General features: G+C 31.6%; 1 protein-coding gene and 1 long non-coding RNA gene across 11 annotated transcripts in view; one reads left to right on the forward strand and one right to left on the reverse strand.

The window, feature by feature from the left end:
• LOC139489786 (uncharacterized) overlaps positions 1 to 12,927 on the forward strand; it is a 54,085-nt gene extending 41,158 nt beyond the window's left edge. For 9 of the 10 annotated variants that reach the window (XM_071276618.1, XM_071276623.1, XM_071276620.1 and 6 more), the window contains 7 exons: positions 562 to 594; positions 2,122 to 2,169; positions 2,720 to 2,767; positions 3,871 to 3,903; positions 4,475 to 4,522; positions 5,375 to 5,422; positions 8,582 to 12,927. In XM_071276618.1, coding sequence (XP_071132719.1) covers positions 562 to 594; positions 2,122 to 2,169; positions 2,720 to 2,767; positions 3,871 to 3,903; positions 4,475 to 4,522; positions 5,375 to 5,422; positions 8,582 to 12,789 — 4,466 coding nt within the window. In that variant the 3' untranslated portion in view covers positions 12,790 to 12,927. The remainder of the gene's footprint in view (positions 1 to 561; positions 595 to 2,121; positions 2,170 to 2,719; positions 2,768 to 3,870; positions 3,904 to 4,474; positions 4,523 to 5,374; positions 5,423 to 8,581) is intronic. The other variant, XM_071276627.1, reaches the window with a different exon arrangement.
• A 1,163-nt stretch (positions 12,928 to 14,090) lies between these two features.
• LOC139489798 (uncharacterized) lies at positions 14,091 to 14,293 on the reverse strand. The gene is made up of 2 exons (XR_011656240.1): positions 14,187 to 14,293; positions 14,091 to 14,142 (listed from the first exon to the last, which is right to left on the reverse strand). It is a non-coding gene; the product is annotated as an uncharacterized lncRNA (long non-coding RNA).
• Positions 14,294 to 15,165: the final 872 nt, after the last annotated feature.

Consider the following 15,165-nt stretch of genomic DNA (forward strand, 5'->3'; position numbering starts at 1 on the left):
ATTTAGTTGCTTACAGTAACATATTATTTTCTCTTGCAATACACTATATCATTTTATTTATAGCACAGAGTTTATTCAATTTAAAGAATATATACTATAGTGACTAAACATGTCATAAACATAGCAGCATCTACATATATATACGAATGTAACTAATTTAATTCGACGTAACTGCGCTCACCTTCAACACTAATACATTTAAATGTCAAACTTTATGTAGTATCATAAAAACCTACTCATAAAAAACAGCCAAAACAATTCTCGTGCCTTTATATGCACCTAAAATCAAACTTTATAAATATTATGTACTGTTGCAGAACTAGTTAACTAGTTCCCATCTATATATTTTTACTATGAATAGCAAACAGGAAAGACCCAATTTCAAATGAAATGAAATATATTTATGTATTAAGCTGTGTATCACCTTCACTGGTGATCCAATGGATGGATCTGTAGTTGAGTTGTCATTAGTTTAGACTTACATATGAATTATATATGTAATTGACTGAAAATTATTGTATTGGTTTTCATATCTCTTCTTCTATTTTTTTTTTCACTTAGAATTTAGTCTGATGAAAAGACCAGCAGTAGAAGGTAAATATAATTATAAAGATATAATTGTTTTACTATTAGCAGAGCTGAATACATTTTAATTATTTTTCTGATATACTATTCCTCTGAAAAACAAATGCTGCACTTTTCTATTCCTGTTCTAAACAAAAACCATTGTTGAAGAATTAATTATGTTTCTACCAAACTGTTCTACTTCTGTTTTTCCTAGAAAAACATAGTGTAGGAATTGAGTATTTTTTATACCCCCGCTTTAAAAAAGGGGGGGTATACTGTTTTACCTCTGTCTGTCAGTCCGTCCGTCCGTCAGTCAGTCTGTCCCATGAAACTTTCGTCACATTTTTCTCAGGAACTACACATCCACCCTTTCTGTAATTTGGTATCAACATTTATATATGTCAGCCATACCGTGTGATGCGTTTTCAGATTCATCACTTGACAACTTCCTGTTTACCGAACACTTGTCTGATTTTACACATGATAGCCAAGTTGAAAATTTTCGTCACATTTTTCTCAGGAACTACAATACAAGGATTTCTGAAATTTGGTTTCAGGATTTATATAAGTCAGCTATACCGTGTGATGCGTTTTCAGATTCATCACTCGACAACTTCCTGTTTACCGAACACTTGTATGATTTTACACATGATAGCCAAGTTGAAAATTTTCGTCACATTTTCTCAGGAACTACAATACAAGGATTTCTGAAATTTGGTTTCAGGATTTATATAAGTCAGGTATACCGTGTGATGCTTTTTCAGATTCATCACTCGACAACTTCCTGTTTACCGAACACTTGTATGATTTTACACATGATAACCAAGTTAAAAATTTTCGTCACATTTTTCTCAGGAACTACAATACAAGGATTTCTGAAATTTGGTTTCAGGATTTTTATAAGTCAGCTATACCGTGTGATGCGTTTTCAGATTCATCACTCGACAACTTCCTGTTTACCGAACACTTCCATATTTTTACACTATTAATATTATCCACTTGCGGCGGGGGTATCATCAGTGAGCAGTAGCTCGCAGTTTCACTTGTTTGCCATACTTTTCTATTCCTATTCATCACAAAATCAATTGTTGAAATATTAATTATGTATCTGTCATACTGTTTTACTCCTGTTCTTCTTAAAATCATTATGCAGGAATCGATTATTTTTTTGCCATACTGTTCTACAAAATGTATTCCTATTCTTCACAGAAACAATTGTGGAAGAATTAATAGATCCTTCATAAAAGAAGTTCCAATATAAAAATATTCAGTAATTTTTTACCCATTGAACAAATATTACAGTATTTGTTCCTTAGGGAATAAAGGGTATGGAATATTTGTTCCAATAGAAACAGATATTATGACATTGTTTATATACAAAGTTTCCAGGGGAACAAATATACGTTGGCACTGCAAGCAAAGACATTTATGGATCAACATACAGATTTCAACAATAAACAAAACTCTATACAATGCATACATTTCAAGCTCTGTATTGACCAGAAATCATCATATTTGTTGTTTTATCCTTTCTCTAAATTCTTTTTTCCATAGTTACAAATCTTATACAGAAACCAGCAGACATTTTACCAGAAACTAAAGGTAAATATAACTTTAAAAAAATGAAATTGAGAATGGAAATGGGAAAGTTTCAAAGAGAAAACAACCTGACAAAAGAGCAGTTTACAGCCAAACCTTATATAATGTATGGTTATAAAAACAGATCACACACATTTAAAAACATACAAATTGTTGTGTCAGATGATCGTTTCATGCCTTTAAAAAAAAACATTGTAGAAAATTGATTATTTTCCATTGCACATTGAACATCCTTCAAAATGATATATGACTATGTATTAGATGTCAAAATTCAATAATGTCATCAAATGTCTGCATTCCTCTGAATTTTCTATTGTGATGTCATGAAAATAGGCCACCATGTCTGGTGATGTCATATTGAAGGAACACAACTTTCTGTAGATCATTCTAATAGAAGGATTGAAATTGTCTATATTTTGTCATTAGAGAAACAGATTTCACCACCAAATATCATATTACAAATGATGTAGTCGTACAATCTATTTTATACAAATATGCAAGATGTAATTTATACAGCCATTATGCTTATGCTTTCTTTTACTTTTTTTCCTAGTAACAAATGTTATACAGAAAACAGCAGAAGTTTTACCAGAAACTAAAGGTAACTATGTCTATAAAAAACTATTTCATGGTTATAATAGAAGATCTCACACATTTAAAAACCTACATTGAACTAATGATTCAACTTTCAGTGGCCTAGTGTTACCGTTCCACGTCAGTAGAATCTAGAGTTGTAACATGATATATTAGGCATGAAGATGGAATTGATTGCAGGTTTGCTAAATAACTGTCTTAACCCTTTCCTCCATTGATTTATATTTTTCCATACTTGATTGACATAGGAATTTTTCAATAAAAAAAATCTTCAGGTTTAAAGTATTAATGCATTGTGAAAACGAATATTTCATCAACGAAATTCCAGTCAGATTTTCTTATGAATATCCTTTTTATATTAGATACAAATTTGATTATGTCCGATAAAGTTTTTTCTTAGGTAAGACATTTCAACTGAGGCACTACACAGGCATCAAAAGGCGTCCTTATGAAAGACAGGGTTAAAGGACAACTCTGCGATAGATCCATCCTTTGGTATAATTTTTTGCAGATTTAACTTTGTTACGTTAATATCAACAGTAATTATGGAAGCTGGCTTGTCATGTTTTGGATTTTTTGACAGATTTTCGGAATCCTCTGGTTTTATCCATTTGAATGCCTGGAAAAAATTTGCCCGGTGACCCCCATTTTTCTTTCTATAAATCTTTTACATGTATAATGATAAGCAATCTGTAAAAGTCTTATAAAATTTTAATTACTTTTTAACAGTTTTTGAGAACTTTAACTTGTCAATGATAAAGCTATGAAAAGTCAAGAGAGAATATTTTCCCGCCAAAATTTCAATGGCATATATCTCGAAAACAAGCACAGCGACCTATATATTTTTTTTGCTCTTTGGATTCCTTTAATAACCCCCTATCTATATAAACTAGTGTTTTGAAAAGTTAATTACTTTGAAACTGAGAAGCGAACTCCCTTATGTATATAATATATGTATTTCAGCTGTGTGTCACTTACACTGGTGATCCAATGGATAGATCTGTTGTAGAGTTGTCATTTGTTCAGACTTACATATATAAAGTATATATATTGACCAGAAATTATCATATTTGTTTTCATATCTTTTCTTCTATTTTTTTTTTTATATAGAATTTGGTCTGACGAAAAAACAAGCAATAGCAGGTAAATATAGTTATAAAGATATAATTGTTCTATTTGCAGAGCTGAACACATTTTATTTTTAAAATGTATCAAAATCATGTTTAGAATGACAGATATGTGTTTCAAATATTTGTTTTTAATAGTTTGGCTTTTTTGAAGGACCTGTATTATTGAAACTAAAGTATAAATAAGAATGCATAATTTAACATTGAGACAGAAAGCAAGCTTTCAATCATTATGGCAAATATTATGTTCATATTCTGGAAAAAGACAAACAATAGTTGGTACTGTTTTGGGGAATTAATGGATCCTTCATAATACAATTTCTGAGTAAAAGAAATATTTTGAAATATTTTTCCATGTAATAAAGTGCATACAACATTGTTCCAACAGAAACAGATATTATGACATTGTTTATAATAAATTTTCCAGGGGAAAAATAAATTTTGACACTGCTAGCAAAGACATTTAGATGTCAAAATTCAGTTCAACAATATACAAAACTCTGTACAATGCATACATTTCGAGCTCTGTATTAACCAGAAATCATTATATGTGTTGTCTTATGGTTTCTTTTACTTTTTTTTTATAGTAATATGTCAAATAATGAACACAGCAGAAGATTTATCGAAAACTGGAGGTAAATAATATTTTAAAAAACTACTGTATGAGATCTCACACATTTAAAAGTATATAATATGTGGCGATGATCTTTTCATGCTTCTAAAAAAAAACATCGTAGAAAATTGATTGTTTTCCTTCAAACATTGAAGATCCTTCAAACATTGAAGATCCTTCAAAATGATATATGATTATGTATTAGATGTAAAATGCAATTATGACATCAAATTTTCTTGCATTCCTTTGAATTTTCTATTGTTAAGTCATGAAAATAGGCCACCATGTCTGATGATGACAAACTGAAGGAACACAATTTTCTGTAGATCATTCTAATAGAAAGATAAAAATTGTCTGTATATTGTCTAAAAATCATTAGTGAAACAGATTCAACCACCAAATATTCTATCACATTTGATGCAAAGAGGGTGCAGCACTTTTAAATGTAAATGTATTTAGAAAGCAAAAGATTTTGTGCAATTTCGATACCATAATTCATGCACATGATCAAACAAATGATACCAAACTATTTTAATAATTTTTAATTAAGGTTCATTGTGAAATCATTGAATAATTCTATAGTGTGTATCAATGCTATTTTATAACAAACTCCCTACTATAAAGTATTGTACAAATTATTTATGTGAATTTTAGTCAAATTTTGTACAAATTGAAATTTGTACCTAAGCACTTTTTAATCATGATTTGTACAAAATGTTAACTTGTACACAACATATAAAAAAGGACATATGGTATGATTGCCAATCAGCTAATAAATAGAAGGACCTTAGTTTCTGATGAATTAGAAACACTTTGAAATGAAATATTATCAGAGCTATGCAAAAAATTATTTCATGTTGTTTTTATATTGTAGGACAAAAGAAATTCGATACATTTGTTGGGGTTCCATTCAAAATAAGAAGTAAGTTCCTTATAAATACAACACAAATTAACTTTAAGGATATACTTAGGTCAGGTTTAGGAATTTGTGTCAGATGTTCAGACTTATTGTTTTAATGCCCCAACTGGGGATTAAGTTTTACCCTTTTCCATCTGTATGTACGTCCTAAAATTGGTTTCCAAACCAAATGTTATGAAACTTATACACAATGCTTATTACCACAAAACACAGATCAAGTTGGAATTTTGGTACCGTCAGTATAACAGTTTAAGAGTAATGCTTCTCTATAAATTGAAAAATTGCTAAAAATTTAGTTTCTGTTCTCTCACTCAAGTTTGCCTAAATCAAATGTTATGAAACTTATACACAATTGCCTATGACCCCAAAACACAGATCAAGTTAGAATTTCGGTAGCATCACTTAAATGGTTCTAGAGTTATGCTCCTTTATAAATGGAAAAATTGCTAAGTTTTTAGTTTCTGTTCTCAAACTTTAAGTTTGCCTCAACCAATTATTATGAAACTTATGCACAATAACTATACTATTACCACAAAATACAGATTAATTTGAATTTTACTTGGGGTCACTGTAACCATTTTCGAGTTATGCCCCTTTATAAATGGAAAAAAATAAAAAATGTTTAATTTCCGTTCTCTAACATGTTGCCTCAACCAAATGTTATGAAACTTGTACACAATGCTTATAACCTTAAGTTTGCCTCAGCCAAACATTATGAAACTTATACACATTACTTATGACCACAAAACTCAAATCAAGTGCAATATGGGTTTTTGTTCTCAGTAATGTCCCTTTATGATGTTCAGTGTTCTAGCTAGGCCATTTTCAGAGGGCGCAGCGCCCGCCCTTTCCCAAATGCTGCCCTGTGCCTTTTTTAGTTTCCAGGGCGCCCTGCCTATTTTGAAGATCGATTGTATATTATTTTGTTCTAATTGATAAGATCCGCTAATTACTAAATTTAACCTGGCGAAAAGTTTATGACTTTGTTTACGATCCCAAGCTAATCAACGGTTACAACTGATGTCATAATCTGTTGTTAAAGGTAATCTGTTTATCAGATGGGTCATTAATGATCTTCAACATTAATTCATTCAAATAGAATCAGTCAGTCAGCAGATTATCTGTGAGGAAATATCCATACAACAACTTGGGCACAATTTGCAATGTTTACCGTAGTTTCATGGAGAAAACGTAATGCCAGAAAGTTGAAATCCACAAACAACTCGTGGAAGACTTTGTTTTACTTGTTCTTCGTGAAATAAATAGCAAATTCAGACCTTTGTCATTGACTGCCCTTATTTTTTATACGAAAATAACAAAATCGGCCACCATATTGTTGATCATACTGTGAAAGTACTTTAATTCGTCGGTATCAATATTCGTGGTTTGAGCAATATTAAGATGTTCGTGAGTTCTCTAAAAAAAAAACACGAAAAATTAAAGCCTTTAGAAAAGAAGGTTACAACTAGTCTGGATTGAAGGAAATTTCAAAGTAAACATTGACCCGTGTAAATCGTTGTGACAACACTTATTAACCCAAGGTTAAGTGATCAACTGATTAAGGACCATCAAAGGTGTTAATTAGGCCATAAACATGTCATCTAAAGAAAACAGTAACATAAACAAATGCTATAAACGTATTTGAATTGTCAAATAATTCTTATCAAAATCAAGCCCAGCATTAAATGATTATTTCCCATATGTACGAGAACTATGAGGATATAAAATGAACACTTTATCATACAAGCATATCAATACCGGACATCTGACTTTCATCGAAAAAAAATATTTCTATGAGAATAAAAAGATCAAAAGTTGTTCAGTTTAGGTTATTAAAGATAACATGGGTATATTAATCCTGCATGCAGTTGTAGTTCTGTGACTGCTATTTGATTTCACTCCAGGTTTTTAGTGGAGTTCCTGTTGTTTCTTAATTATTATTTATAACTGTTGATGTAAATGTCCTTTGGTTTTGTGAGTCTTTCATTACTCCTTGGTTTTGATTGTTATTGTCTATTAAAGTATTCTCAGATTCGAGGTTATCCAATATATTCTCTAGATCATTTCAGTAGTCAAACCTTCATGGGGATCTTTCCATGTCTTGATTTGGACAATGGTTGTTTTATTTCGTTGGACACTTAAAATCGTGGATAAAGTCATCCATGAAAACCACGAAAATTGGTGCCCCACGAATAAAAGTACTTTCACACTTATTTACATATCTTCTTCTCAATGTTTATAATCCTCCAAAGAAGGAGCACACCTGTATAAAGAAAGATACTCAATCTAATTTTTTTCCAAGCATTGAGTAACCCACTTAACATATTCTAAAATATGTGTACATACTTCTTGCTTAAGAATATATATGTTTAGGTATTTTGAGTTATGGGAAAAGTTAAAGATGCTATTAGTAGCAGTGCTGGTAGGGTGCCTTGGTCATCTTTTTCTGTTTTCTTTATTTTTAATACAAATTTTCACTGTTGCTATATCCTAACATTTACTGACCACAGCTGTTTTGTGCTGTATTGCCATTAAGCACATCAGAGGAAGAAAGGTGAAACTGGTAAAGTGTGTCAGACCATAGAAACAGAATGAAGCAGGACACCTTTCAAAACATGCTGCATATAAAGCTTAACTGGGCCAACCAATGATTTAAAAACGTGTGTGACAAGCTGCTTGACAAGTTTTTCAGCCTAAAAAGTAGAAAGATAGAGTTCTATATGGGCTAATGATGTAGTTCTTGTATAACCAGTGATTTCAACGAATAAACACAATGTTTGATTTATATCTTTAATAAAACATGCCCTTTTCATAATATCATATCACGCGTTAAATGCCCTTTTTCAGGATTGGCACCCTGCCCTTTGAAATCCTAGCTGGAACACTGATGTTGTATGCAAGCGGGGGTATCATCTGTGTCCATGGGGACACATTCTTCATTTTTTTCTCTTCTGGTCAACCTTTCTCAACCAGTGGGAATCCGACGATAAGGTATTAATTTGGCGTGGCCTAATGTATCTTTCAATAAATTATGATAAACAATTTGAGAAAAAATGAATATAAAAAAAAATATCTTAATGTTAAAAATATATACAAAACACATTAAATAAATAAAACTGACAAAAATTAAGTATCTTATTTGTTTCATTTATTTTTCATTAGGTCTTACCATTACTGATTCCATTCCTGTATTGGCCTCAGGGATGCTTGCTTGTAGGATATGTCCAAAACAATTTTGGCATCTTGATAGTCTACTTCAACATCATGACATGGAACTTCCTGAAAAAAGGACCGACTGTGGCCACGTAATGTCTCAACTTGATTGTCATGTGTGCCTAAGTAGGATTGATAATTGGATAAGTGCAACCGACAGTATCATATGTTTTTGTGAAACTTGTGATAAGACCTATACATCTCTCCTTCAATTTAATCATCATGTGATCCTACTCCACGGGGAGCAAAAACAATGCATTTTTTGTAAAAAAGACTTTTTTCGTAAAAGAGAATTTAGAGACCATGTTTGTGAAAGATTGAAAAAATTAAATTATAGCTATAAGATGGATAAGTTTGCATTTTGTTATAAGATGGATGTACCTTTATTACAAAAACTAGCAAAGCGGAAAAAGCTAAATGTTCAAAAAGTTAAAGGAAGTAGTGATACAAACAATGGTATAATTAGTAATAATTATGAGGCTGAAGGTGACAACTGTACACATAAATTAGCAGAAAATGACAATACACATTATTTAGCAGAAGGTAGCAATGGTACATGTTATCTAGCAGAAGGTGGCAATGGTAAACAATATCTTGCAGAAGGTGGCAATCGTACACATTGTCTAGCAGGAAGTGGCAATGGTACACATTATCTAGCAGGAGGTGGCAATGGTACACATTATCTAGCAGGAGGTGACAATGGTACACATTATCTAGCAGGAGGTGACAATGGTACACATTATCTAGCAGGAGGTGACAATGGTACACATTATCTAGCAGGAGGTGACAATGGTACACATTATCTAGCAGGAGGTGACAATGGTACACATTATCTAGCAGGAGGTGACAATGGTACACATTATCTAGCAGGAGGTGACAATGGTACACATTATTTAGCAGGAGGTGACAATGGTACACATTATCTAGCAGGAGGTGACAATGGTACACATTATTTAGCAGGAAAGAAAAAGAGAGTAAACACAAAAGACAGTGCAACCAAGATTGTGAAAACTCCAAGTGAATTATTCATGAGTAGTTACACTCTAACAGATAGCGAAAGTGAAAAAGAAACATATATTGTCAGAAGAATTAACAATGAAGCAGAGGCTGTCACTAGAATTAACACTGAGGCAGAGATTGTAACTAATAGTAACACTGAAGCATTGATGGTCGCTAATAGTAACACTGAAACAGAGATGATCACTAATAGTAACACTGAAGCATTGATGGTTGCTAATAGTAACACTGAGGCAGAGATGGTTACTAGAATTAAATCAGAAGCAGAGATGGTCACTAATAGTAACACTGAAGCAGTGATGCTCACTAATAGTAACACTGAAGCAGTGATGGTTGCTAATAGTAACACTGAAGCAGTGATGGTTGCTAATAGTAACACTGAAGCAGTGATGGTTGCTGATAGTAAAACTGAAGCAGAGATGGTCACTTATAGTAACACTGAAGCAGTGATGGTCACTAATAATAACACTGAAGCGGAGATGGTCATTGATGGTAACACTGAAGCAGAGATTAACACTGATAGTAACACTGAAACAGAGATTGTCGCTAATAGTAACACTGAAGCTGAGATGGTCACTAGAATAAAAACTGAAGCAGAGATGATCAATTATAGTAACACTGAAGCAGAGATTGTCACTAATAGTAACACTGAAGCAGAGATGATCACTAATTGTAACAATGAAGCTGAGATGGTCACTAGAATTAAAACTGAAGCAGATATTGTCACTTATAGCGACGCTGAAGCAGAGATTGTCGCTAATAGAAACACTGAAGCAGATATTGTTTTTAGAAGTAACACTGTTCTTGAAAATTTTGAAAGTCATACCCAAAATAATGAGATTCAACTTCAAGATTCATTAGTTAAAGATCAGATAAAAACAACACATGTCAATTGTTTCTGCAGCCCATGCAAAGTATTGTTTACTTCTCTTAAGAAGTTAAATGCACATGCTTGGTTTGTACACACACAGAGACAATGTGTGATTTGTCATACATATTTTACAAATCACTTATGTATGTGTAATCATGAATGTGCTAGAGTGATTTTACAAATGAAAATTAATCCTATGAGTCAAATAGTTTTACATTTTGGGTCAGAAGATAAAATATTAGAAAAAGTCAGAGGGCATGGCAATCAATGGTATGTTTTTGTTAAAGACAATCCCATGACATTAGAAGAGACTAAAACTAAAGATTTACGTTTACCATGTTATTGCAGAACATGCAAAATAGGGTTAATTTCTCTTTCTCAATTAAACAATCACATCTATGATGTGCATACAACAAGAGCAGAGTGCATATATTGTAAGATGGATTTTAATTCAACTGAAGAAATGGGCGATCATTTTTGTGAAAAATTGAAAACAAAGTTGAAGGAGAACATTTTGACTGAAATTACTGCATGTCCTTGTTTGGAAACTTACGACAAATATAGCAGAAGAGGAGTTGAAATGATAACCTTGCCATGGCTAAGAATGTCAGCAAAGACTCTACGACAGCTTGCAGAGGAGAAGTTAGATAAGGTCGGAAAAAGACTATTTATAAAAAAGACTGATGAACAAAAAAAAGAGATATTAAACGAAATTTTGACAAAGAAAAAGAAAAAACTATTTTCTTGTTTTGAAAATTCCAATAGGGTACAATTTGTCAAAATGAAAAGGGAACAATTTGTCAAAAAAAACTGTCCAGTTTGCTCTAGGATTTTTTTTGGGACATCTAATCAAAGTCTTTATGAACATTTTTATAAAAAACACCAAAAAGACACAAAGTACTGTCGTTTTTGCCAACAGGCATTTTTTGCTGACAATCATGAATGCAAGAAAGAAAAAGAAGAAAGTTATATGAATAGGAAAGAAAATAAGAAAATAAAAGAAGAACTAGTTGGAGAAGAAAGCATCAAGTTGCAAAAATGTCCACAATGTTCATATATAAAAAACTTCTGCAAAGAAAACATTCATAATCAAACTTGTACTAGAAAAGCTTGTCTTTCTTGTGAAAACTGCAGGGAATGCGAAGGTAAAAACTGTTTTTACTGTGGAAAAATTTTTCATTTTGAAAGTTTGACCTGGAGACATGTGGAAAAAAAGCATAGGTCAACAAAAACCGGTATTTTTCATTGTTATTTATGTAACATTACAATCAACACTTTAGAACAATTACAACTTCATGTAAAGACTGTTCACCCTCTCGTGGATGCCTTGAGCATTTATCGTAAAAAAACAAAATATAGACAATGTCGCCGTAAAAAAAAGAGCATTGAACAAAGATTAGCAGATGCTAAAAAGCAAAGGAAGAAATATCAGGAAAAACACAAAGATAGGTACAAATGTGAGGTTTGTCAAGAAAAGTTCACTTACTATATTATGCTGAGGAAGCATATTGCAAATGAACATGAAAGGGAAACTTTTGGCTGTAATATATGTAACATGCAGTTTAAGCATAAAAAAACATTAGAAAGACACCAAATGAAGGGACATTTGCAAGTATGTGAAAAAGAGAAACCTAAACATACCTGTTTTGTTTGTGACAAGAAGTATTCGACTTCGAGAAGTTTGAGAAGACACAATTTCAAGGAACATTTAATCGAGGACAAACATATTTCCAAGTTGAGGGAAAATGTTGCTTGTGAGCAATGTGGTAAAATTGTGATGAGAAAGTGTATGAGGTTACATTTACTGGTTCATCAAGAAAAAGAGTTTATGTGTGAAGATTGTGGAGAGAAGTTTCGTAGACCTGATGATTTGAAAAGGCATAGGCAAAAACATTTAAGGAAAAAATATGTGCTCAAGTCCGAAACATCCGGGTATAAATGCTTAATATGTGGGTTGATTTTATCTACCAATGGTGCAATAAAAAGACATTTTAGTTTGAAACATTCAAGTGAAAAGATTGCTATACCATGCAAAATCTGTGGCAGATTATATGCAAGTAAACCTGTGTTAGATATACACATGAAACTGAAACATTCTGAAAAATCTTTCCAATGTGAAATATGTAATAAGAAATTCTATTACAATTACCTGCTTAAAAACCATGTAAAGATCGTTCATGAAAATTATAAGCCTTTTCAGTGTGACATTTGTAATTTCAGGTGTTATATGAAATCTGCACTTGTATCACATATGAAATACAATCATTAATTCAGCTTTATACTATTGCTGGGTGTTGTTTTTGTGCATTAGTGATCCAGGGAGTTGTTAAGGGGATGGAAAAAAAACTTTTGTTTAATGAAGAAAAAAATGATGTGAATGTTTCATGGTGTTCCAGGGTTGGAATACCCCCCCCCCCCCCTTTTAAATTACTGCATTGGTGTCTGATATGTACTTAATGTTAGAAGCGTATACCAAGCTATATTTATTTTAATGTTTGTGCAATTGAACCATTATTATGCTAACATTAGTCATAGAAAAGAGCAATTAATGTTAGATTTTTTTAAATGTGATTTTATCGTGTGTTTCTCATTCTATTTAGGGAATAACTTATTATACTTAAATTTTTGAAAGCAGAGGTGTGTATTGATCTTTTTGTCATTTCATTCATCTTCTCTTTTGTAATCCACAATGGCATCTAAAATGAGTTTAAATCACCATAAAACTTGCATTAAGGTAGTACCTAACACTACAGGGAGATAACTCTGTAAAGTCAGCTAAATGTTTTAATTACATTATGTTGTAAAAGGAATATTAAGCTTCTCAATGATCAAAATTGGTTTTTGTCAAAGTGCTTTATAACCAGTGTAATTTTTCTGACAAAACGGTTGGTTCAAAATTTTTGAAATTTTTATATTTTTGTTTATTATAGTGAGTTGCTTATAGGTGTTACTGTAAAAGTTTACCTATAGCTCAACCTGTTTTTAAAATTGACAATACAATAGGGACATTTAAATTGACCAGTTGGTATTGTTAGATTTAAATCTACCTTGATGCTACCTGTAAAAAAAATTATTCACCTAACCCAAAGCTTTAACTCAACCTTAATGATGTTATTACTAAATTTGTCTATCAATCTGTATAGTTATATTATAGCCATTACCATACTAAAGGTAAAATGTTTTATTTTGAATTGCTATAAAAATGTCCAAACTAAGCTTTTATATACTAGTTTTTCTTTCGAAAAGGATTTTATATTCATAAGAATCACACATTATGTGAATAAAAACATTTCATATTCAGTAAAATGTTTGTGAAATTGCAATATGTTTGTAGGAAGGGGAGATAATCTTTTTTGGTTTCAAAAATTTTTTATTCAAAAGAATATAGATTGTAAGAATGTTTTATTTTATCACCTTGCACTTTCACGACTTGACTGTGGTTTTCTACAGCAGTTTTCAGCAAATTTCTGACCAGTTGAACAATTTGGTTTAATAAAACAAATTGCAATTTGGTCAAATGTTTGAATGAATTGCAATTGGTGGATAGCAACACTTACAGTCAAGTCACTGTAACGACCTTGACTGGCTAAGGTAGTTACAACAAATGGATGTTTTTAACAACCTTGACTGGCTAAGGTAGTTACAACAAATGGATGTTTTAACGACATTGACTGGCTATTCAGCTCTTGCACAGTCGGCTAAGGTAGTTCAGGGTTATAAGGCCACCTTGAATTGTACAACCACAGTAAATAATCTGTCTAGCTCTTTGCCCAAATCTGGTTTAAAACACTGTTCATTTATATAAAAAAAACCTTAGTTATGCATTGCATTCTCGAAAATGTTTTATCTAATACCAGTAACAAATATGTGTGCTTATAGAATTAATTTTTCAAATAAATCTTTTAGTACAAAATTTATGCTGATTATATAGGGAAATTTTCCTTTTTACTTTTTGCAAGAAAACATTTTTATTTTTTTATTTTCTTAAAATAAATTTTAAAACCTATCTTCTATTTTATTTCAAAATTCTGTCTCATTGATGTCTTTGTATGCACAAAAATGTGTTTTTTCATGAACAATCAAAGCAAATTTTGGAAATTTTGAACGACTCAACTACCTTGGAAATAGTGCAGTGACCCACAATTTTTATCATTTTTTTTTTAAGCAAGGAATAAGAGAATTCTGTCATTTTTTTTCTATACCCCTAATTTACCTTAACTTTTACAAATATCTTCTTCTCTGAAATAACTAGGCCAAATTTAACCAGGAAAATATATACTGACATATTGTTCCCAGATTTAACTAATTTACATAATCATCATTGGGGTATCTTGTTCAAAGGATGTGTCTAATGACCCATCTTTGCTAGCCAAGGTTTATGGACAAGTCTTCTCTACTTAACCACAATAAATAGATAAAATCTGATGTGGGCAAATGTGTATAGATTATTGAGCTCCACTCTATTGTCCATTTTTAAGTCAAAACTATTACATGACTCTTTATTGGAGTTACTGCCCTTAAATGATAATTTTACCCTTTTCTCATTTTTTTTTCTTATTTTCTAGACAACTATAATAGATAGAGATATACTCATAATTACAAGAATGATCCACAAGACAAAATCCACAAAAAAGTCATTAGTCTG

Source organism: Mytilus edulis, chromosome 9 (assembly GCF_963676685.1).
Source record: "Mytilus edulis chromosome 9, xbMytEdul2.2, whole genome shotgun sequence".
Taxonomy (NCBI): domain Eukaryota; kingdom Metazoa; phylum Mollusca; class Bivalvia; order Mytilida; family Mytilidae; genus Mytilus; species Mytilus edulis.